At 43.0% G+C, this 25,643-nt stretch overlaps 1 protein-coding gene across 1 annotated transcript in view; it reads left to right on the top strand.

Moving 5' to 3' along the window:
* Positions 1-1,126: 1,126 nt before the first annotated feature.
* Positions 1,127-25,643, top strand: part of LOC145392090 (uncharacterized) — a 74,790-nt gene continuing 50,273 nt past the window's right edge. Inside the window, exons 1-3 of the mRNA XM_080266545.1 lie at positions 1,127-1,221; positions 4,984-5,034; positions 15,476-15,689. Of these exons, the coding sequence (XP_080122671.1) occupies positions 1,135-1,221; positions 4,984-5,034; positions 15,476-15,689 (352 nt within the window). The 5' untranslated portion in view covers positions 1,127-1,134. The remainder of the gene's footprint in view (positions 1,222-4,983; positions 5,035-15,475; positions 15,690-25,643) is intronic.

Below are 25,643 nucleotides of genomic sequence, written 5' to 3'. Positions count from 1 at the left end.
TTATGAATACAGGCTTAGGGAAAAAGAGTGGTAGGGGAGTGATTTGTTGTGAATGGCATGATAGAATAAGGCTTTATATCCACTGTTGTACATATCACATACCTGTAATTATTAAGCTGTTTCACATAAAGTACAAGCAGTTAAGTTATTTCACTTAAAGTAGCACTGAGGATGCCCCTACTCGTGATGACACTGTGCCCCCTGGGTTGAACAGCTGCAGTGACCACCTAGGAGCCAGACCTCCCCATTTCCCTGAACTTCACCTTGGGAAGGACCCCATTTCAGCCATGGTGAGGCACTGCCTACCACAATGGAGCCCAGCTTCTTTGCATGGTGTATGTAATGTACTGCACCTGTAGGTCACACACAAGCAATTGCTTATCTTTGACAATGGATCTGCTCAGTCAGACAAGCCAGGGTTAAGTAACAGTGCTGTATATAACAACAGCAACTCAAAGTTGTTTCATAATTAAGATAGTGGTTAATAACACCTAATTTTTCACTAAAAGTTTTTCATGATTCAGCAATTGATTTGAAGCTATCACCTCATTGCTCCACTTGCAGTGCAGTGTAATTGGCCTTGTCATTCTTAACATTTTTATTTGATAGCTATTGTTAAATAGTTTCCAAGACAAGGGCTAAGTGATGCACAGGCAGTTCTTTTTATTAGTCAAGGATGTGTTCTAAAAATCTTAATTATTTCCTTACAACTGGAACCAGCACATCTACTATATAAGGAGCAATGGACCTTTAATAGACAATATTTTTGTACCATAATTTGCTTGGATTTAACAGGGTGATATGGAGCCTACTTTGGTGCCCCTGTTAACTGTGTAGAAAGATCCAAATGCAGTGTCCATCCAGTATCTAAACCTCCACATTTTTCCTTTTGCCTCTCTGAGTTGAGCTGCAGTCCACTGCATAGGAACATCAGTTCACTGCAGGTGATGGCCCTGAAAGGGCGATTGCTTGTCTATGGTTGAAGCATTTGCCTGGCATGACATACTGGGGATACTCTACTACTAATATGAATATTTGGATTTAACAGGCAAAAAGAATGTCAGCAGAAGGCAGTTTATGTGGAGAACCTACTGTAATACCGTTGTATCTTCTTGCAGTACAACCACTGCCACTATGTCTATTGAGGAGGAGGAGGATGCAAGTTTAAAGGAGCTGGTGACAAGAACTCTTCAGAGTAACGGAGTCCTCGGCAAGATTCAGGTTGGCTATAGCAGTTTCACCTTAATTTGGCCCAAATTTTTGCCCTTTTGAAGTTTATTTCACGTAGCTCAATGTCAGAAAAAGGTGATGGTACAGCTCTGCTTCCTATCCACACGTGTTATCAGACTAGCTTCATATTGTGATATTAACTCCAGCTGGGCTGATTCTTTGCTTTCAATCATTGTGTTATAACCGGTGTAAATTGTACCTCATATGAGACTTCCGGTGTGACTCGTGCAGACCTTTATTGGGCCTCATATGAGGTCTGCAGCTCAGCAAGGATTAAGCTGATGTTACAACTTGGCATTCAAGATGAAGAGATGACAATTTTAGGCCAAGTTAACCCATAAAGACTGCAATTCTCCCACCCTGTCTGGCCTCCAAACTGCATGTAGGGTCCACTTTTTCTTTTTTCTATTTACCTCTATCTATTACAAGATGACTCAATCCCATAAGGGGTGGCCACAAACAAGTTGCCTCCATGTCGCCCTGTCCAGTGCCACTTCACTGCCCTATTCCCAACTCACACCCCCCTCTTTCATGCATCTCCCCACTCCATCCTTCCATCTCATCCTGAGCCTCCTCCTCCCTCTCTCCCCCTCCACCTCACTCGCATACATTCTCCTAGTTAGTCTCTCGCTCTCCATCCTCTCCACATGGCCAGACCACCTCAGTGTATTTCTCCTAATGCTTTCTAATACACCACAATGCTCCTTTACTTCCTCATTTGTCAGTCTTACTCTCCACGTAACTCCACCTGCTCCTCTCAAATAACTCATTTCCACTGCTGACACTCTTGGCTTGTGCCCTTCCAACAAGGTCCAAGCTTCACATCCATACATTAAGGTTGATATCACAAGACTGTCATGCAGCGAGTTTTTTACTTCCATGTTCATTTCCCTGTTCCTTATCACTGCTTTCAAAGAACCAGCAACCTTCTTCCCTGTTGTACCTTTCAAGCATTTCATCATCTAAACTTCCATCCTTACTCATCACACTACCCAAGTACTTAAACGCACTCACATTTTCAGTTTCCTCCTCATCCAACCTCACTGTACATTCAGTGGCTTCATTTCTCTCGAAGACCATAACTTTACCCTTCCGTACATTCACCTTTAGATTCCATTTCTTACACTTTCCCAAACTCATTCACCTAGCCTTGCAGTTCCCTTCGTCTTCACAGAACAATACAGTATCATTTGCAAAAGGCAGTACAGGGAGTTTCCAAACACTGCCGTCTCTCGTTAGGGCTGCTCCAACTTCCACTGCCCCACCTTGTACCTCTTTTATAACCCCATCTGTATTCAGATCGAACAGCCATAGGGACATGACACATCCCTGTTTCAATCCAATGTTCACATAGAAAAATTCACTCAGTTCTCTATCCACACGCATTACAGCCTTTGCACTTCCATACATACTCTTTGTGCCATGCAGCAACTTCCCATTTCCTCAATATATTTTTAATAGTTTCCACATTCCTTGTCTATCCACCCTGTCATGTGGTTTCTCCAAATCGTTGAAGGCCGGATACAACTTTTTTCTCTTTTCTAGAAACTTTTCCACTTAAGACCTGAGAATGAATATCTGATCTACACAACCTCTTCCCCTCCTAAAACCTCTCTGTTCTTCTCCAACTGATCCCTCTGTTATTTCCCTAACTCTGTCAGTAAGTACCCTTCCATATCCTTTTCCTGTTACACTAAGAAGACAAATACCCCTGCAATTACCACACACTTCTTTTTCCCATCTTCCTTTGTACAGGGGAATGATTATACCTGACTTCCAATCATCCGGGACTCTACCTTCCTCCCAGGCTGATCTGCACATCTTCCATATATGGTACATTCAGCTACTGTCTCCCCCCCATACTTCAGCATTTTACCACACACGCCATCAATTCGTGGGGCTTTCCCCATTTGGCTTTCTTCATTGCTTTCACTACTTCCATCCTGCTGAGTTCTTCCTCTCTTTTCACCCCCCTCCTTCTCCCAGCCATTCCCCAGCCACTTACACTCGCATTACTTTAATTCTTTATGCTCAGCAGTTCCTTAAAGTCTTCTATCCATCTGCTCACTTTTTCTCCCTTCTTTAGTAGCAATCTACCATTTTTATCTTTCACTCCCCAACTAACTTCTTCATCACCCTGTCTAACTCTCTTTACCTCTTTCCAGAACATTTTCTTACATTCCGTCCACTTTACACTCAAATTCCTTCCAACTTCTCATCCACTCACTTCTTACTCAAGTACTAATCTTTTCACCTCTCTCCCTTCGTCTCCACATACAACTCTGTCTTCCATTTCTAAGCTTCCTCCACGCCCCTGTTTCTCATCCACTCACTATATGCTTTCTTCTTTTGCACCACTGCCTCTCTCACCTCTTCATTCCACCATGCTGTTTCTTGCTTCCCCTTTTGTCTTCTCTTCACCCCACACACCATCTCACATGCTGCACAGATTTCTGTTGTTGATATCTTGCACACACCTTCCACATCCCCCATCAGCTCCAAATCATATTTACCCAATTGCTCCTCCACTTCTTTCTTATATTCAGCCTTTTTTCCATCCGCTTGCAACCTTTTTACTCACCTTGAATGGACTGCTTCCTCCTGTCCTTCCTTTCTCCTATCCCCCCATTTTATTTGAACCTTGACTTTCACCACCACCATGTGGTGGTCAGGAAGTCCTCTCCCCCAACCTCTGTATGCTCTTGCATCCATTACACATCTTCTCATTCTGTCATCCAAACACACATCATCAATGCCTTCCGTTCATTCAGTTCACCAGCCACCCTTCTCATCACTCACCACATATACCTGTGGATCATTTTGTGTTTAAAGAGGGTTTTGGCTATCACCAACCCCCTCCCTGCACAAATGTTCGCAGTTTGTAATGTATGCAATATGTTAAGTCTGGTACTGTTCTCTACAGTCTGTTTTTTCCACTGCCTATAATCTTCAGGCTTTTAAAAAGTGTCTCTCCAGGCATGTTGGAATGAACTACTGTACTTGAATCTGACCTTTTTTTTTTTTTTTTTTTTTTTTTTTTTTTTTTTTAAGGACTAGTTTTCCTTGCACAGCCTTGGGTTCTTTGTTTCTGGCATCAGAGAATAGAACTAGAGGTGTGAACTAGCAAAGTATAAGAATATGACTAGAATCTCACACCTTTTATTAATTTTGGCATTTGATACATCAGCTGTACTCATGGAAGGTTTGATTATTGGGTGAACAGATGTGGCTCAGTTTACTACTTAATGTTGGTAGCTTTTCCTTCTCTTTTATTTTTATTTTTTCTACCCATCACATTAAAATATAGTACAGTGCAAACTCTCAAATCCAAAATCCTTGGTTCCAAAGGCTTTATGGAAAATGAAAAGTGACATCATAATGATAACCATGAGAATATCATGTAATAATAAGCAGTTTAGGGAACTGTGAACAGTAAATTAACTGAAGTATGTTCCATTAGTAATTCATTATCTGCTCTTGTACATGTCTGTAAAAGAACTAGGTCTTCAAATAAGCATTCATTCTGAGGACAGGTGATAGTGTATCAATGTCCATATATAGCATGAAAAAAATATTTAGGAAAGTGGATATTCGGATTTGGGCATTTGTACTGTTGCGGGAAACCAAATCTGATGGATGAAGGAAAATAAACTTTGCTACCGGTACATTTTTTTTTATTTACAGTAATTACAGATGCCAGCTTATCATATTGAACAGCTTGACATCATATTACACATTATATCTTTCACCCAGGCTCAACTGCGTGCAAGTGTCTTCTTGGCATTGGAGGAGGAGTTTAGAGAGGTAAGACTTCATTGCAGTACCAATACCAGTATCCAGTACAGGCAGTCCTTGTTAAGTCAGCATTCTATTCCAAAATATCACTACTTCTGCCATATAATTCTTACTGTAAAATGAGGAAAACTGTTAAGTCAGTATTGTATGTGCCAATAAAACTTGTTGCAGTTTTATATGCAACTTATTATTGAACGAAAGGCAATGATAGACTACGTGTGTATGGATGAGCGAATGAGAAGACAAGTGTTGGATGCAAGAGTGTGCATGGAGTGTCGGACCATCCCCTAGTGATTGCCAAGGTAAAGCTGCAAAGAAAATGGTTGAGGAGACGAAGGGGAAGACAGGAGGAAACAGCTCCTGTGAGAAGAGTGGAGAATTTGCAAGATAGTGAGAAAATGGCAGAGTATAAGAGCATAGTGGAAGAAAGATTGGGAAGGTATGAGCTAGAGCAGATGGAAGGGGTGGAAGACGTATGTAAGATATTTACGGAAGAGATAGGCGCAGTGTGTGAGGTGGTTTGTGGAGAGAGGAGGAGATGCAAGGGACAGCATGGTGGAATGATGAGGTGAAATGAGCTGTGGAACAAAAGAAGAAGGCATATAGTGAATGGTTGGCAAGTAGTGATAGGGGGGATGATGAGAGAGAGAAGAGAAAGGTATATGTGAGTAGGAGAAGGGAGATGAAGAGACTGGTGAAGGAGAGTAAGAAGAAAGTGGATGAAGAGTTTGGGAGGAATCTGAGTGTGAAATGGAGGGAGAGTAAGAAATTGTTTTGGAAGGAGGTAAAGAAAGTAAGGCAGTGTGAAAGGGGAAATAGTAGGAGAGTGAAAGATAGGAATAATAGATTGTTGGTGGAGAAGCGAGAGAAATTGAGGAGATGGAAGGAGCACTTTGAGAAATTGTTGAATGTAGAGAATGACAGCAGTGCGAGTATAAGTGGTTGGAGAATGGCTGGGAGAAGAAGAGATGAGAGGAGGGAGGAAGAGATCAGTAGGACGAAAGTAGTGGAAGCAGTGAAGAAGATCAAGTTGGGATAGGCCCCAGGAATTGATGGGGTTTGTGGTGAAATGCTGAGGAATGGAGGTGAGATTGTTGTGGAGTGGATATGGAAGTTGTGTAGATTGGCTTGGGAAGAGGGAAGGGTTCCAGAGGACTGGAAATCAGGTAAAATTGTTCCTTTATACAAATGGTAACCATAGGGGTATTTGCCTTCCTAGTGTGACTGGTGAAATATATGGTAGAATACTCATTGATAGGGTTAGGCATATGACAGAGGAGCTAGTTGGAGAAGAACAAGGGGGATTTAGGAAGGGAAAAGGGTGTGTAGATCAGATATTTGTTCTAAGATGTTTAGTGGAGAAGTATCTAGAGAAGGGAAAGAAAGTGTATGCTGCCTTCAAGGACTTGGAGAAAGCTTATGACAGAATAGATAGGCAAGGTATGTGGAAGGTATTAAGAATATATGGAGTGGATGGGAAATTGTTGAATGCTGTGAAGAGTATGTACGAAGGAGCTAGGGCTACGGTGCGAATTGATGGTGAGCTGAGTGAGTTCTTTGATCTCAGTGTGGGACTGAAACAGGGTTGTGTGATGTCTCCATGGCTGTTTAATATATACATGGATGAGGTTGTAAAGGAGGTGCAGGGTAGGGCAGTGGGTGTGGGGGTGGCACTAATGAATGAGAGTGAGATTTGAAAGATTCCAGTGTTGCTGTTTCCTGATGATACAGTGTTGTTGAGTGAAGATGAATGGGAGTTGCAAGGTTTGGTGAATGAATTTGGGACAGTGTGTTGGAGGAGGAATCTGAAAGTTAATGTAAACAAAAGTAAAGTTATGGTGTTTGAGAGGAATGCAGCCACAGAATGTACAGTGAGGTTGGATGGTGAGGATATGGAGAGTGTGAGTGCATTCAAGTACTTGGGTAGTGTGATGAGTAAGGATGGAACTTTGGGGGATGAAGTGCATGAAAGGATACAGCAGGGAAGGAAGGTTGTTGGTTCACTGAAAGCAGTGATGAGAAATAGGGAGGTGAGTATGGAAGTTAAGAAGTCGCTGCATGATAGTATTGTGATCCCTACCCTGACGTATGGAAGCGAGGCATGGACCTTGCAAGAGGGGAACAAGTCAAGAGTGAGGGCAGTGGAAATGAGTTACTTGAGAGGAGCATGTGGAGTGACATGGAGGGACAGGTTGACGAATGAAGAAGTGAAGGAATGTTGTGGGGTGGATGTGGATGTGGTTGAGAAGATTAGAAGAAATACACTGAGGTGGTTTGGACATGTGGAGAGAATGGAGAATGAACGACTGACTAAGAGGGTGTATGTAAGTGAGGTGGAGGGAGGGAGAGGGAGGGGTAGACCGAGGATGAGGTGGAGGGATGGAGATGAGAGGTATATGAGGGAAGTTGGGGGGAGGGTAGTCAAATGGTGGGTGACAGAGCGACCTAGAGGCGTTTTGTGTGCGGCCACCCTTTGCGGGATTGGGGCATCGGTCCATAGATAGATAGATAGACTATTGACCAGATAGAAAAAAATATGTATATACATAAAATATGAACGGTAAGGTCACAGTGAGGAATTACTATACATCCATACCCCGTTATCCAGTGTGTCGATAACCGACACTTCACTAGACTGAACATAAGAAATAGGGGAAGATTCCAACAATCCAAACAGTTTGAATGGCCGTCGTCTCGCTAGTCCAATACCCCATCTCTCCCTAGGTTTGAAATGAGGTGGTCCCTCTCCTCCCATTCTCCCTGCATCCCCTATTCTCCGCGTCCCTCCTCCATTCCCCACCACGCTTAGCACTGCTAGGCATGTCTTCCTCCCTGTCCTCCCGCCTTCCCCACCTCTGGTTGTCTCCCTTTCCATCTCCCCTCCCTCACCCACCCCTGCTTGTCTCCCTTGTGTGTATTTGCTTAGTTGTGATATACAGGAAATGAGCTACACTTATGGGGTCCTGTCTTCGTTTATATCTATCAGTTGCCAGATTCCTTAATCCCGAAAGGGGTGGCCACAAACAAATTGCCTTCTTATCGCCCTTTCCCCCACCATTTCACTGCCCTGCTCCCAGCTCACACACCCGTCTCTCATATACCTCTCCACTCCATTCCTCCATCTCATCCTTGGCCTCCACCTCACTCACATACATTCTCCTTGTCAGTCTCTCATTCTCCATCCTATCCACATGACCAAACCACCTCAGTGTGTTTCTCCTAACACTTCCTATTACATCCACATCCACACCACAATGCTCCTTCACTTCCTCATTAGCCAGTCTGTCTCTCCATGTGACTCCACAGGCTCCTCTCAAATAACTCATTTCCACTGCTGTCACTCTTGACTTCTGTCCCTCCAACAAGATCCAAGCTTCACTTTCGTATGTTAGAGTTGGTATCACAATACTGTCATGTAGTAACTTTTTCACTTCCATGCTCACTTCCCTATTTCTTATCACTGCTTTCAAGGAACCAGCAATCTTTCTTCCTTTTCGTACACTTTCAAGCACTTCACCCTCCAAACTTCCATCCTTACTCATCACACTACCCAAGTACGTAAATGCACTCACATTTTCCATTTCCTCCTCATCCAGCCTCACTGTACAGTACATTCACTGACTTCACTGCTCTCGAAGACCATAACTTTACTCTTCCCTACATTCACCTTTAGATTCCTTTTCTTACACAGTCTTTCAAACTCATCCACCAAGCCTCGCAGATCCCCTTCGTCTTCACGTAACAACACAGTATCATCTGCAAACAACAGTACAGGGAGTTTCCAAACACTGCCCTCTCTCACTAGGGCCACTCCAACATCATCCACTGCCCTACCTTGTATCTCTTTTGTAACCTCCTCCATATACAGATTGAACAACCATGGAGACATGGCATATCCCTGTTTCAGTCCAACCTTCAAATAGAAGAATTCACTCAGTTCACCATCCACACGCACTGCAGCCTTAGCACCCTCATACATACTCACGGCATTCAGCAACATCCCATCTACTCCATACATTCTTAATACTTTCCACAATCTTTGTCTATCCTCCTTGTCATATGCTTTCTCCAAATCCATGAAGGCCACATACAACTTCTTTCCCTTCTCGAGACACTTTTCCACTTAAGATCTAAGAATGAATACCTGTTCTACACAACCTCTTCCCTTCCCTTCCCCTCCCTATTCTTCTCCACCTAATTCCTGTTATTTCCCTAACTCTGTGAGTAAGTATCCTACCATATACTTTTCTTGTTACATTAAGAAGACAAATGCCTATGATTACCACATATTTCTTTCTCCTCATTACCTTTGTACAAGGGAATAAGTATACCTGACTTCCAATCCTCTGGGATTTTACCTTCCTTCCAGGCCAAACTGCACATTTTCAACATCCATTCTACTACTATCTCTCCCCCATGCTTCAGCATTTCACCACACATTCCATCAATTCCTGGGGCTTTCCCCATTTTAACTTTCTTCAATGCTTCCACAACTTACATCCTACTGATTTCTTCCTCTCTTCTCACATCCTTCCTTCTCCCAGCCATTCCCCAGTCACTTACACTTGCATTACTTTCATTCTCTATGTTCAGCAGTACTCTAAAGTGTTTCTTCCATCTGCTCACTTTTTCTTCTTTCTCTACTAGCAATCTACCATTTTTATCTTTCACTCCCCAACTAACTACTTTGGCACCCTGTTTAACTCTCTTTACCTATTTCCAGAACATTTTCTTACATTCCCTCCACTTTACACTCAGATTCCTTCCAAATTCCTCATCCACTGTCTTCTTACCCTCTCTTACTAATCTTTTCACCTCTCTTCCTCTCTACATATAACTCTCTCTTTTGTTTCTCAACTTCTTCCACGTCCCTGTTTCGCCTCAACCACTTACAATTGCATTACTTTCATTCTCTATGTTCATCAGTTCTTTAAAGTGTTCTCTCCATCTGCTCACTTTTTCTCCCTTCTTTACTAGTAATCTACCATTTTATCTTTCACTCGTGAACTAACTTCTTTGGCACCCTGTCTAACTCTCATTACCTCTTTCCAGAACATTTTCTTACATTCCCTCCACTTTACACTCAAATTCCTTCCAAATTCCTCGTCCACTCTCTTCTTACCCTCTCTTACTAATCTTTTCACCTCTCTCTTCTTCTCTACAGATAACTCTATCTTGTGTTTCTCAACATCTTCCATGCCCCTGTTTCTTATCCACTCACTATATGCTTTCTTCTGTTGTGCCACAGCCTCTTTCACCTATTCATTCCACCATCCTGTTCCGTGCACCTACTTTCGTCTTCTCTTCAACCCACACACCACCTCACATGCTGCACAGATTAATTCTTTGAATATCTTGCACACACCTTCCATGTACCCCGTCTGCTCCAGTCCACATTTACCCAATTGCTCCTCCACTTCCCTCATATATTTTGCCTTTTTTCCATCCTCATGGAACCCTCCGTTTCTCAATAAGTCAGATTTTGTTTTGAACTTGTTTAGGTTTTTGGACTGGACGATCTCTTTGTCCAGATTATTCCAGAGGTCAGTGCGTCTGTATGGAAAACTACGTTTCTTGATATCCTTCAAGCAACTTGGCTATTTTAGTTTCATTCCTTGTCCTCTTGTTACTCTCCCATCCCATACAAACAGGTGTTCTCTGCCAATTTTTTGTTTTTTTTCTTCCCATCATGACCGTGAACACTGCAGTCATGTCACTCCTCTCTCTTTCTCTCCTTTCTTCTGAGGTAGGCAGATCTAGCATTTCCAGCCTTTCCCTGTATGACGGATTTGCCAGGCTAGGGATAGGGACCATCTTGGTTGCTGTCCTTTGTATTTTCTCAATCTTGCTTATATCTTTCTTTTTATGTGGGCATCACACTTCTGCTACATATTCCAACCTGGGGTGGATCATGGCCACTATCAGTTTTTTCAGCATCTCCTCATCCATGTAATGCATTGATGCTATTATGTTAGTCAAGAGATTATACGTCTCTCGGTATCTTGTTAATGTGTTTTTCAGTTGACAAATTATGCTGGACCAGCACTCCCAAGTCTTTCTTTTCTCTCCAGGGCATCACCCTTCACCTTGTACACATACAATTACACGCTTCGGCCAGTCATCAGGGATGGCACACCCTTATATAATCACATTTATCAAAGCGGCCACTCCTGTATCTCCTGAGGCCTTCAGCATTTCAGCAGTGAACTCAGACACACCTACTGCCTTCCCCAACTGCATCTTGGCTATTTCCCTACTCACTGTAGCAACATCAATCAAAGGCCAAGGGCCAAACAGTGGGTCTGCGACTCCAAACCGTTCCTGTTCCAGTCAGACTCCTCACTCAGCAACTGGTGATAATGCTCTCTCCAGGCATCTTTAACATCCTCACTGTCCACCACTACCTTTCCTTCATCATTCTTCACACACTGCTTACCTATGATAGCCTTGTTTTCACTGTTCATCCAACTGGCACCTTCAATACTCTGTTTTTCTTTCCTGCACTATTTAGATTATCCAGTAAAAGTCTAGGACTCTGATTTTGCCCTGTATATTGTACCACCTTTCTTGTCCTATGCTTGGCAGCCAAGTATTCCTCTTTGTTACCACTCCTTTTCCATTTTGAGATAAACTTTCTTTTCTCCTTAATGGGGAACTAGTGGAAATCGTTTGCCACCAGATGTCTCTCACTGTTTGAAAGCTTCTCCGCATTGAGTACGTGTCCATTTACCATGATTTTCTCTGTTGTTGGGAAAACCTGTGTGGCAATATACCATCTTACACATTTCCCCAGATCTTGGAATGGGGACTGTCTCTGAGCATGGATGGCTGATGTAGAATAATTTAATACATCATCATTACATTTCTGCAAAAAAAGAGACTGACACAAACAAAACAAGTTTTTGGTGAAAACTGCAGTATATATCGAATATTTCAGGAGGCAAGAATTAACTGAGGTTTGTAGCAGCTTCATTAAAAATGACAAAAAGAAATGTACAAGTGCCAGGTTGTCAAAATTCAGGCTTCTTTTTCAGGGAAATAAAACAACGAGGGCAGTGTATTCTCCCCTGTTGTATTTTTGTTACAAAGTTTTTTTTAATACTTCAGTAGTGTGTGATGGTATTGTGCTGCACGGGTTCTCACATCAACAGAGAAAAAAATCACTGTGCTTTAACAGGTACAGGGCGGAGAAGTTGTTAACCCCTAAAAGACGGGTGTCCCATATGCTGTCCATGGGTATTAGGGCCAAAAAGACGGGTGTTTGCTTATGCGGTCACCCCCCCACCCCCCAAAACCCACTCCACCCACCCCATCCCCCTACCACCACACCCACACACCACCTGCCACCCATCCCCACCCTTGTCCCCCTACTCCTCCCCCCTGCCCTCCCCCCACCACCCTCCACCATCCCACCCCCAAACCCCTACCATCCCCAACTCCCCCCACCGTCCCCCCAGTACCATCCACAACCCCCTACCACCCCTAACCCCCACCCTCCCACCACCCCTACCCTCTCCATCTCCCACACCCCCCACAATCCCCAATCCCTCCAACTGCTTCCCCACCACCCTCCACAACCCACTACTATCCCCCCACCACCTGCCACCCCCTATCCTCCACCCCCTACCACCTTCCCACCACCCCCAACCCCCTACCCTCCTCCACCCCCTACCCCCACCCTCCCAAACCCACCACACCCGCCAAACAATCCCTCAACTCAAACCCCCCACTGCCACCCCCACCCTTTTCACCCCCACCCCCCTCCCAACCCCCCACTTACCACCCCCACGCTACCCTCCACCCCCATCCCCCACCTCCCCCAAGCACCCAGTCCCCATCCCTGCACCACCCAACAACCCCCACACCCTTTCACAAGTCCCCCACCATATTGCACCCACCGATTATGCCCCTCCTGAGCATGTCAAAACATTACGATGCCCGTCTTTTAGGGGTTAATGGTGGTGGCCTCTAGCGGTAGGCAGCTTCACAATTCCCCCTTTGCATGTTCTGCGCCTTAACCCCCCCCCCCCTCACCAGTTTACCTGATGTCTCAGTGGGCCCCTTGTCCATCCACATACTGAATCAGTAACTCACAGGAGATTGTTTTTGAGATCTCTGCACTGTTCATCAACACCTCTTTCAACAGCCCCCTGCTAAGCCACCACTCTATTCATCTTGCTATAGAAGGCATCCATTACTGTGTGTTTGTTCAACTTCCACACTTTCCTCTTGGGTGCATAGGTCTGTGTCTTCACCACGATTGTTTTTGAGATCTCTGCACTGTTCATCAACACCTCTTTCAACAGCCCCCTGTTAAGCCACCACTCTATCCATCTTGGTATAGAAGGCATCCATTGCTGTGTGTTTGTTCGATTTCCGTACTTTCCTCTTGGGTGCATAGGTCTGTGTCTTCACTACCTGCTCCATAAGCATCATGTCACATATCAATAATTTGTGTTGCTGCGCAAATGCTTTGGTCTCTATAACTTTAACATCCCTCACCAACTTCTTATCAGCCCTTGTGACCAGAAAATAGTGAATTTGTCTACTATTTCCCCGGGACTCATGTGTAATCTGCCTTCCCTTTCTTTTCATAAAATGTGTGTTGTACAGAATCATGTTCATTGCCTCCCCAAATTCAAGTATCCTTGCCTCATCCACATTCCCCATACCATATTCGCAGTTTCCATGTCATACCTTGAGCTGCTGCACCCACATGATCATTTAAGTCTTCTCTCAAAACTATAGTCTCATCATACCCCATACCACTTACCACACATATCAAGTCATCCCAGAATTTGTCTTTTTCTACATCGTCCAAGCCATCTCATCATACCCCATACCACACGTATCAAGTTATCCCAGAATCTGTCTTTTTCTGCATCATCCAAGCCAGCCTGTTAAGCCTATCCTAATAAAACTGTAATCATGAGTTTACCAAACAACACTTTCTTTGGTATAATCCTTTCATTCACTCTCATTACATTCATGACACATTCCACCCATTTTTCCTCAACCAGTACACCCACACCACCATATACTGTATGTCTGCACTTCCCTGACAGAATAACTTATACCCTTCTGGCAGTCATTCTGGCTGGTCTTCCCCTGTACCTGACTTCCTGTATGCAACCATCATCTATCCACCTCCTACTCACACTCTTTACTACAACCTCCTCTCTAGCCTTCCAGCTACCCATATTAACATTGATAATGATGAGAAAAGTTATCAGAAGAGTTGGTGACATCCCACTGACCTCAGTTGCAACTCAACAGTGTCATATATTTCAAATACAATAATAAAATTTACTCTGTGTTTTGGTGTACATTTCAATTCTGAATTAAATTACAAAATGGAATTACGATAAATCTCGTTGAATACTTTTTGTAAGTTTAGTTACAAGTTAAAGATATCCCAAAACTTAGAGTAAAGCAACAATTTTGTTTTTATTATTGTATTTAAACCATTTGATTGAGGCGTCTGGCAATAGATAGATAGATAGATAGATAGGATGTCACCAGCTCTCTGGTTAATTTTCTCATCATTATCAGTGTTTTAAGACAAGTCCAGTATAGTAATGCATCAAAAATTATTTATTCTCCTCTTTCGTTATGGATGTAATTCTTCACCAGCGCAAAGTCAGTAGGATACTACCAGCTCTTTGGTTAATTTTCTTATCATTATCAGCATTAATATGACAAGTCCAATAATAGTAAAGCATTGAAAATTATTTATTCTCCACTTTTTGTATGAATGTAATACTTTACCAGCACAGATGAATAATTTGCGTGATCTTATTCTTGAAAAATATGGTTTCTTACTGTACACTAAATAGAAACCTTTAATTCTGGGTTCAGTAATCCAGTCAGTGTTCACAATACACCATAAGAATCAGACGCTCTTTATTCATGGAATTTTGCTAACTACAAGAGTGAGAGCAGTGGAAATTAATTATTTAAGAGCATGTGGAGTTAAATGGAGAGACAGACTGACAAATGAAGAAATGAAAGAACATTATGGTGTGGATGTGGATATGATAGAAAGTGTCAGCAGAAATACATTGAGTTGGTTTGGCCATGTGGGGAGGAAGAAGAGCAAAAGACTAACAAGGAGAATGTATGTGAGTGAGGTGGAGGGGGGGGAGATCAAGGATGAGATGCATAGATGGAGTGGAGAGATGTACGAGAGGGGAATGTGAGCTGAGGGCAGGGCAATGAAATGGTGGGGAACAGGGCGACATGGAGGTGATTTGCTTGTGGCCACCCCTTATGGGATTAAGGCTTCTGGGTATAGATAGATACAGGATACTCTTAACAGACCAGGAATGCCAGATGTCTCCAGGTGTGTTCAGGGACTCCTGAACTCAACTGTACATTTACTGTTCCCTTTTATAATGTCCAATATGTATCCAGTGTGTACTACAGCATCAGTCATCCATTTACCTAACAGAAAAATCAACCGTTAGTTAGCCAAGCCACCCGCAAGCTCCTGGCCACCCCTGAGGGAGCAACTGCAGCTGCCCTCGTCCACGATTTCCTCCACACTCTTGGCCTCGATTTTTCGCTTGCAGTTTTCGCTCCAGAGTCTGGTCACCCAAGTGCATGGAGTCTTCCATCTATAGACACACTTGCTTCACGCCTTCATGTTGGCCATGTCAAAAAAGGTGAGTAGTGGCAGTCCTTGTTGTAAGTCACCAGTATGTGCACATTTTATGATTTTAAGTTATAAGTGAATTACAAAAAATTGCCCGATCACTCACTAGTTCCCCCATTTCACAGTTCTAGCTGTATGGAAAATATTGTGATGTTCTGGTACATATCCCTGATATATAAAAAGGACCTTTTACCATTACAGTATCCTCTTTTTACTCCAACTTGATGCAGATTTTCATAGGTTTTCATCCTTTTGCAGCTTATTTCATACATCTCAGTAATAGAAAAAGACAATGCCATGGCTCTGCATCCTTTCCATATCACTTCTTCTCGACTGGCATCATACAGTCAGTCCTTGAGTAACATGTTTTTGTTCTAACATGCTTAGCATAATGCAACAGGTCATAATCAACACGGGGAAAAACTCGAGCTTACACAGGAAGTCGGCTGGCTTGGTGACAAAATTTGAAAATTGCATGTGATGATGTCACCTGCCAGACTCACCATGATTGGCCAGCTTACATCCAGGCACCTGTCGTAGGCACACTCAAGGCCATATGCTTAGACAAAGATTTATGGCTTTTGCAATATTGGGGGATGAAATGGAATGAAAATGTTTGCTAATCAGAAAAAAATTACGCTTTCATCTTTGTGTTCTCGTAAGTTAGTGTTCGAGTCCACATTCTTCGTTCATTTTCGCATTTCCCAACACAATTCGGACCGACTGAGCGTGTGGTTATCATTCCTTTCTCTCGTCTCACCGAGTTCTGCCCACACTGTGCGGTAAGATTTTTTTGTGTGTTTGAGTGTCAGGCGAGGACATTGACTCATAGTCATGGCATGTGATCAGCCCTAGATACTCAGAAAGCAGTGTATCGTCACGTATGCCCAGAAGTATGAGATAGTGAAGGAATTAGAGCAGGGAAAGTGGCAGGTAGAAATGGCAAAGACATGGTGTGAATGAAAACTCCATGAGAACGATTGAAAAGGACAAGTTGAAGATAAAGAAGATCGTGCATGGAAACCTTGGTGATGCGAACCTGGCAGCAGTGAAGGTTCATAATGTTGTCCTGAAGCTGACTGAGAAGCTCATAAGGTGTTATAGGGAGTGCCAGAGAAAGAACAGTGTGCCTAAGGAAGGCCACATGACACGAGAGAAAGCAAAACTTTTTGACAACAACAACATTGGGGGTGGGGGGCAGGGGGAGAGTTCTGGGGAGCAATGCATCAACAACACACGGGTACCCAGCCTAACTTTTGTTTTTGTTTAATGCTATATTAATACAGTGATATAGACGGACGCAGACCATGGTACTCAAACCCGCGTCATTCAAACAATATGTTTGCAGGTATAATGGTGCAGTGTAGTCTGGTGACGTTCAAAAACTCTCACTTTACCCCATCTTACCACCGTACTCTACATAAATTACTTCCTACTTATACCCACCATCAGGTAAAACACTGAAAGAAATAAACTGCTTCTTAATTAAGACCATGAATGGTATCAAAATAGCGCTAACCTGCTGCATCCCGGCAGATTTTTCTTCACTGACCCCCCCCCCAATCCCAGCAGATTTTTGAAAAGTTTTTTTTTTCTGGCTAAAACCTCCACTGTTTATGAGAAACATCGAAAATTCAGAGAGAAAGTGCTCAGTTGAGTTTAGAAATACAGTAGAAGTAAGAGTACCTTTACCTTGTTACCGTGTTCTCTCAGGCTAGGCTCGAGAGAAAACTTTTTCTATGGGAGGGGTAACTATTCCAAACCATTCATAACTGGTTAGATATTTATTTATTTGGTACGAATTTATATTTAGTACAAGAGTATATTGGTTTTCAGACAATAATATAGGTGATATAAGCATTGTTCACTCACCAAAAACATCAACATATGGCACCTTCTTTTACGACGTTACCTCCTAATCACTTCTGCTTGTTTCTTCCTCTGGCTTATTTCTACCTTTGTCCTCCTCCTCAAGAATCACTTTCACCTTGAATTTCATCATTGGTGAGACCATGGTGCGACATGTCTTTACTGGCCAGGTCACTGCTAACAGGTGAGTTGCCGAGAAAATGGCATGCGGGGGGGGGGGGGGGAGTCAGGTGGGGCCAGGCATTATCCCCACCTGGCATTGGGTAGAGGAAGGTCTAATATGTCCACCAAAAATCACCCATGAAACTTGAAAAATGGGCAAATGATGGACCTTGCAATTGCACAACGTATGGATACGTTGTCGGGTGTCACCATGACAAAACGTGGTAACGTATCCATGCTTTATCGGGACACCTCGGGTTAACAGACAAAAGGGTAAATAAAAATGACAGATGCAGGGATTTGAGCTGTTTTCTTACAGACCTACATTCTCAAGGAAAATAATTTTAGTACACGTAGGTCCCAATTAACGTTCCTATATGGTGGATGTGTGAGCATGCACTTTTTGATATTGCACTAATTGATACATATAACTTATGGGGAAAAATTCATTCGGTGGATGAGTGACTTCAACTTTAGGGGTTAAACTTTTAAACACTGATAATTACCCTAGTACTTATTAATAATATACATACATACACACACACACACACGTGTACACGTATCCTCGATGAGCTGGTCTAAACTGGTTTTCTGCCTCTCTCTCTCTCGTAAATAATACGAAATAATAAACCTAAATTGCACTGAAAGCACACGAGAGTGGCTGAACATGTTATTTATATCATTCTGTGAATTATTGTGCTAAAATACAAGTGATTTAGTGATAGTTTTGTGATAATCAATGGTCATAATTATTCTAAGTGCATTGGCTAACAAACACTTTTGCAGTTGCAAACTGTGCAGCTATGCTATGAAGTGACTCATGACATTATATCAATAAGTTTTATAACAGTAAGTGGTAATAAAAGTCTAGCATAAACACTGTAGAATATCAAAATAAAATAATGTGAGACTGGCTAGAAGTTTGTGTGTGTGTGTGTGTCTTTATTATTGTAATTATTGTGATGAGGTAATGTGGCAGTAACCCTGTTTTGTACAAAAAAAAAAATCGTGGTTTGGTGGAAACTTCCGCCTCTCTGGGCTATTTCCCACGTCAGATGGTCAAAATACACCTTGTATTCTCTCAAATTGTTCTCCAGGCTGGGAGTACCTACAGACATGCAGTTTGTTGCAAACAATAGTAGAAAGATTGAAGTTTGTCTGACAAATTTTAGCTCTTAAGATTGAGGATAAGTGGGTTAAAACACGAGTTGAAAACACAATTTTTTCCCTATATCTCTGCATGTATTACATTCAGTAGGCTGTCGCCGCAACCAAAGGGTTAAGGCACGTACCTCAGCCAAGATTCGATTGATCTGCATTGTGGAGAGCTCTCCTGGTGTTTTTGGTGTTGCTGGCATCGGTGTAACCGCCTCTTGTCTCACCTCCTGTAGTGCAGCCTTGATAGATGCTGCCGTAATCACATCTTCTGTTGTGGTGGCTTCACCAGCATTGTTAGTTTCAGACATTGTGGATATTAAGAGACAGCTCACACTATCTGGGAATCGTGCTGTTTGATCACACACTGATTTGGACCAAAGTGTGCTAGATTCATCTCAGGTGATTACCAGTTGATTTTTCTATCTATCTATTGCCAGATGCCTCAATCCCATACGGGGTGGCCACAAACAGATTGCCTCCACATCGCCCTGTCCCCCGCCATTTCACTGCCCTGCTCCCAACTCACACCCCCCTCTCTCATATACCTCTCCACCCCATCCCTCCATCTCATCCTTGGCCTCCCCCTCCCTCGCCCCCCCTCCACCTCACTCACATACACTCTCCTCGTCAGCCTCTCACCCTCCATCCTCTCCACATGGCCAAATCATCTCAGTGTGTTCCTCCTAACGCTTCCTATGACATCCACATCCACACCACAACGTTCCTTTATATCCTCATTTGTCAGCCTGTCTCTCCATGTGACTCCACAGGCTCCTCTTAAATAACTCATTTCCACTGCTCTCACTCTTGACATGTGTCCTTCCAGCAACATCCAAGCTTCACTTCCATACGTCAGAGTTGGTATCACAATATTGTCATGTAGTAACTATTTCACTTCCATGCTCACTTCCCTGTTTCTTATCACTGCATTCAAGGAACCAGCAACCTTTCTTCCTTGTTGTACCCTTTCAAGCACTTCACCCTCCAAACTTCCATCCTTACTCATCACATTACCCAAGTACTTAAATGTACTCACATTTTCCAATTCATCACCATCCAACCTCACTGTACATTCACTGACTTCACCTCTCTCAAAGACCATCACTTTACTCTTCCCAACATTCACCTTTAGATTCCGTTTCTTACACACTCTCCCAAACTCATCCACCAAGCCTTGCAGCTCCCCTTCATCTTCACTCAACAACACAGTATCATCTGCAAACAACAGTACAGGGAGTTTCCAAACACTACCCTCTCTCACCAGGGCCACTCCAACATCCACTACCCTACCTTGTACCTCTTTTTTATTACCCCATCCATGTACAGATCAAACAACCATGGAGACATGACACATCCCTGTTTCAACCCAACCTTCAAAGAGAAAAATTCACTCAGTTCACCATCCACACACACTGCAGCCTTAGCACCATCATACATACTCATCATGCCTTTAACAACTTCCCATCTACTCCATATATTCTTTATACTTTCCACAATCCTTGTCTATCCACCTTGTCATATGCTTTCTCCAAATCCATGAAGGCCGCATACAACTTCTTTCCCTTCTGTAGAAACTTTTCCACTAATGATCTAAGAATGAATATCTGACCTACACAACCTCTTCCCTTCCTAAAGCCTCCCTGTTCTTCTCCAACTAATTCCTCTGTTATTTCCCTAACTCTGTCAATAAGTATCCTACCATACACTTTTCCTGTTACACTAAGGAGACAAATGCCCCTATGATTACTACACACTTCTTTTTCCCCTTTTCCTTTGTACAAGGGAATAATCACACCTGACTTCCAATCCTCCGAGACTCTACCTTCCTCCCAGGCCAATCTGCACATCTTCCACAACCATTCTACTACTATCTCTCCCCCATGCTTCAGCATTTCACCACACTCTCCATCAATTCCTGGGGCTTTCCCCAGTTTGACTCTCTTCATTGCTTCCACAACTTCTGTCCTACTGATTTCTTCCTGTCTTCTCACCTCCCTCCTTCTCCCAGCCATTCCCAAGTCGCTTATAATTGCATTACTTCCATCTGCTATGTTCAACAATTCCTTAAAGTGTTCTCTCTATTTGCTCACTTTTTCTCCTTTCTCCACTAGTAATCTACCGTTTTTATCTTTCACTCCCCTGCTATCTTCATTGCCACCCAGTCTTACTCTCTTCACCTCTTTCCAGAACATTTTCTTACAGTCCCTCCACTTTACACTCATATTCCTTCCAAATTCCTCATCCACTCTCTTCTTACTCTCTCTTACTAATCTTGTCACCTCTCTCTTCCTTTCTACATATAACTCTCTCTTGCGCCTCTCAACTTCTTCCATGCCCCTATTTCTCATCCATTCATTGTATGCTTTCTTCTTTTGTGACACAGCCTGTCTCACCTCTTCATTCCATCATGCTGTTTCTTGCACCCCCCCCCCCCCCCCGTCTTCATTTCACCCCACACACCACGTCACATGCTGTACATATTTCTTCTGTGAATATCCTGCACACACTTTCCACATCCCCCATCTGCTCCAATTCTTATTTTCCCAATCGTTCCTCCACTTCTCTCTTATATTCTGATTTTTTCTCATCCTCTTGTAACCTTTCCATTCCCCCTTGCAACAACTCCTTCTTCCCGTCCTTCCCTTCTTCTATTTCTCCCTCTTATTTTGATCTTGATTCTGGCCATCACCAAGTAGTGGTCAGAAAGTCCACTCCCCCAACCTCTATAAGCTCTTGCATCCATTACACATCTTCGCATCCTTTCATTCACACACACATAATCAGTCATTGCCTTCCTTTCACTCAGTTCACCACCCACCCTTCTCATCACTCGCCATGTATACCAGTTGATTTTTGATCTCAAAATATTGGGGAACAAAGGAAAAATACAGTACCTACTTAGCGATATTACAGAAAGCCGCCTGAACACCTGATAATATGTTTACTGCCAGTCCCTCTGACTGGACATGACATCAGTACACCAAAACAAACTCAAATGTATACAGTTTAAGACCATAAAGAGCAGTTGAAGCCTAACTGAAGTGCTGAAACCAAACTGGAAGGCTTCATCCCCCAGACCCAGCTATGATTATAACTTACCCAACAGCGTGCAAACTAAAATGTGCATTAAGTAAAACCTGTGCCAAAACAGCATTATGCACTAAGAGCGTTCGTTAATCATGGTGCAATCGTCATACGATGATGCAGTGGCAAAAGTAGGTGTGATCATAAAGTAAATCTTAATGTACGGTAGCCCAACTAAGTTTTGCGACTAAATATTACTATATTTTGATGATCTGGCATCCCTGCCTACTCACTACTCTCATCCCAAGCCTGTATGTAGATGACTAGTGAGCGGGTTGTTGGAACGCCTATACCCCCGAAGTATCAACGGAACGAAACGGGTTGAGGGCAGGCACCACATCTACTAATATAGGAATCGTTATTATCGTCTCATAATAGAATGTCGTCCCTCCCCCCCCTCCTCTCTCTCTACGATTACACACACATATGGGTGTGACAGTTAATACAAATTCTCCAAACCGGAATCAAATCCATGGTTCATTCAGGCATTCGTTCAATACAGAGTATGATACAGTAGCTCTCTCTCTCTCTCTCTCTCTCTCTCTCTCTCTATGTTAATACGAAAAGATATACACACAACACACTGCAGAGTAATGCATAACACATTCACACACACACACACACACACACACACACACACACAGAATTAATTTAAGAACAAGGAATTGTGTAAAATCTTTTCCATGATCTATGTTACTTTTTAAAAGTAGACATTTTCTTTTAAATGCCTCTCCTTGCTGTGATGGTTTTTATGGGTTAAAGATTATTTTGCAAAAACTGCATCAGGTGTTGGTATTCAGAAAAAAAAAAATGTATTAACATAAGGCTGAAAGGCCTAGACTTTAAGATTTTATTAAATTTTAAAAGATATTATAAGCGACAATTAAATTATACTGGTACCAAATACGTTCTTCTGTGGCATTATAGTAGATTATACATTTACTGTTAAGTTACCTACTGTTTGGGGGAATTTAACATAATTATTTCAACCACCGACATTTGACAGGTTTTAAATGAACTTTAAATTGTTTCAGTGTTTTCTGATTTCGAGTACGAGTGGATGTGATTGGAAAAAAAAAAAGTGTCAAATCAGAAGCACAAACTTATAGTGAGTAATTAATGCACAGTGTTGCATAAGTCATTTACAATTCAGATACAGCAATGATAAGTAATCACTCTAATATCCAGACGCCCAATATCCGAACATCCCCACTAACCGGACATAATCGTCCCGGGATCCAATATTCCCAAAATGGTCCGAAAACCACAAAAAAAAAAAAAAAAAAAAAAAAAACGAATTTTTCCCACGTGAATGAATTTGGGACAGTGTGTAGGAGGAGGAAGCTGAAAGTTAATGTAAACAAAAGTAAAGTTATGGTGTTTGAGAGGAATGAAGTCACAGAGTGTGCAGTGAGGTTGGATGGTGAGGATATGGAGAATGTGAGTGCATTCAAGTACTTGGGTAGTGTGATGAGTAAGGATGGAACTTTGGGGGATGAAGTACGTGAAAGGGTACAGCAGGGAAGGAAGGTTGTTGGCACACTGAAAGCAGTGATGAGAAATAGGGAGGTGAGTATGGAAGTTAAGAAGTCACTGCATGATGGTATTGTGATCCCTACCCTGACGTATGGAAGCGAGGCGTGGACCTTGCAAGAGGGGAACAAGTCAAGAGTGAGAGCAGTGGAAATGAGTTACTTGAGAGGAGCATGTGGAGTGACATGGAGGGACAGGTTGACGAATGAAGAAGTGAAGGAACGTTGTGGGGTAGATGTGGATGTGGTTGAAAAGATTAGGAGAAATACACTGAGGTGGTTTGGACATGTGGAGAGGATGGAGAATGAAAGACTGACTAAGAGGGTGTATGTAGGTGAGGTGGAGGGAGGGAGAGGGAGGGGTAGACCGAGGATGAGGTGGAGGGATGGAGTTGAGAGGTATATGAGGGAGGGGGGGGTGAGTTGGGGGGAGGGGAGTCAAATGGTGGGTGACAGAGTGACTTGGAGGCATTTTGTCTGCGGCCACCCTTTGCGGGATTAGGGCGTCGGGCTATAGATAGATAGATAGAATTTGAACTTGCCGCGTGCGGCACGGGAGAGCATTGTTGTGGCGCGTCGTTCCTCCGACATCCGATAGAGCGCCGCTGCATCCTCCCCACTTTCCGCCTCTCTCTCGCCGCAAGTGCACGCTCGTCATTATGGCTGCCCACGTGATCGCTTTTGTGGTGGTGCCTTACCTGCTGCAGGCACTCCTGCTGCTCTCGGGCCTCCTCTTAGTGTGTGTGATGATGGCCCCGCCACCTGAGAAAAGTAAGAGAGTGGTGTTGACTCCGGAGAAGAAATGGGAGATATTGGAAAAAGTAGATGCGGGGTGGTCTTCTTCCCGCATTCTCTGTGAGTTTAACCTGGCCCGATCTACTTTGTTCGATATTAAGAGATCCCGAGACAAACTCATGCAGTACACGGCTGACTTCTCGTCGAGAAGCATACTCAACGTGGAGAGGAAGGTGATGTTTACCCCCAAGTTTGCAGAAATCGACCACTCTACGTTGATTTGGTATCGACAACAACGTGCTGCTGGTGTGATGGTTCGTGGAACGGAGCTGAAGGCTGCTGCCGAGAAGTTCGCCAGGCTTCACGACGCCCTACACTTCAAGGCATCCGAGGGTTGGCTCTTTGCGTTCAAGTTACGGCATGGCCTTACCAACTGTAAAGCTCATGGCGAATCTTTGGATGCTAATGAGGATGGAGTTGACGAGTTTTGGCACAGGGTGAAGGGCTTGATCGACAGGGAGGGCCTCACTCTCGGTCAAGTCTACAATGCTTCCTTAACCCATTCAAACCATTATTGCATGGAGAGGCATGAAAAAAAGTCTGTAAAATGTAACATAGATCATGGAATACATTTTATACAACTCCTTGTTCTTAGATTAATCCTGTGTATGTATGTGTGTTATGCATTAATCTGCACAAAGTGTATTGCATGTAAATCTATCCGTATAGCAGAGAGAGAGAGAGAGAGAGAGAAAAAAATGATCGACCCATCATACTCTCTTAAACGAATGCCTGATTGAACCGTTGATTCGATTCCGGTTTGGAGAATTTGTATTAACTGTCACACCCATATGTGTGTGTAACTGTACGGAGAGAGAGACGATATTCTATTATGAAACAAAATAATCACGATTCCTATATTATTAGACGTTGCGCCTGCCCTCAACCCTTTCCGTTCTGTTGATATTTCGGGGGTGTAGCCGAGCTGTTCCAACGATCCACCCATTAGGGATCAACATACAGGCTTGGGACGAGAGTAGTTTGTAGGTTGGAATGCCAGATTATCAAAATACAGTAATATTTTGTTGCAAAACTTAGTTGGGCTACTGTACATCACACAGGAGACATCTGTTAACATAAGGTGTAGGTTAGTAAAGTAGCTCTCATCAATTGAATTAAATCACTTCCTAGTGCATAAAATATAAGATACGCACAGTATTAAGTACAGCAATGGAATCTTCTGTTTATAAACATTTTAATAATCATTAAAAAAAAAGAACACAATATGCTAAGCTATAAAAAATTAAAGAAGGATCCTGTGAACACTTCTTCCCAACAGGAAATTTGGAAACTGCATGACTGTCGTACATAATAACTAAAGTTAGACTGGGTACCTGTGTGTTGTTAATGTTTATCTAGGCCTT

This window comes from Coenobita brevimanus, chromosome 21, assembly GCF_032717465.1.
Source record: "Coenobita brevimanus isolate Jiangsu-jjx chromosome 21, ASM3271746v2, whole genome shotgun sequence".
In the NCBI taxonomy this organism is placed as follows: Eukaryota; Metazoa; Arthropoda; class Malacostraca; order Decapoda; family Coenobitidae; genus Coenobita; species Coenobita brevimanus.
This window is presented reverse-complemented; position numbering and strand designations above follow the sequence as displayed.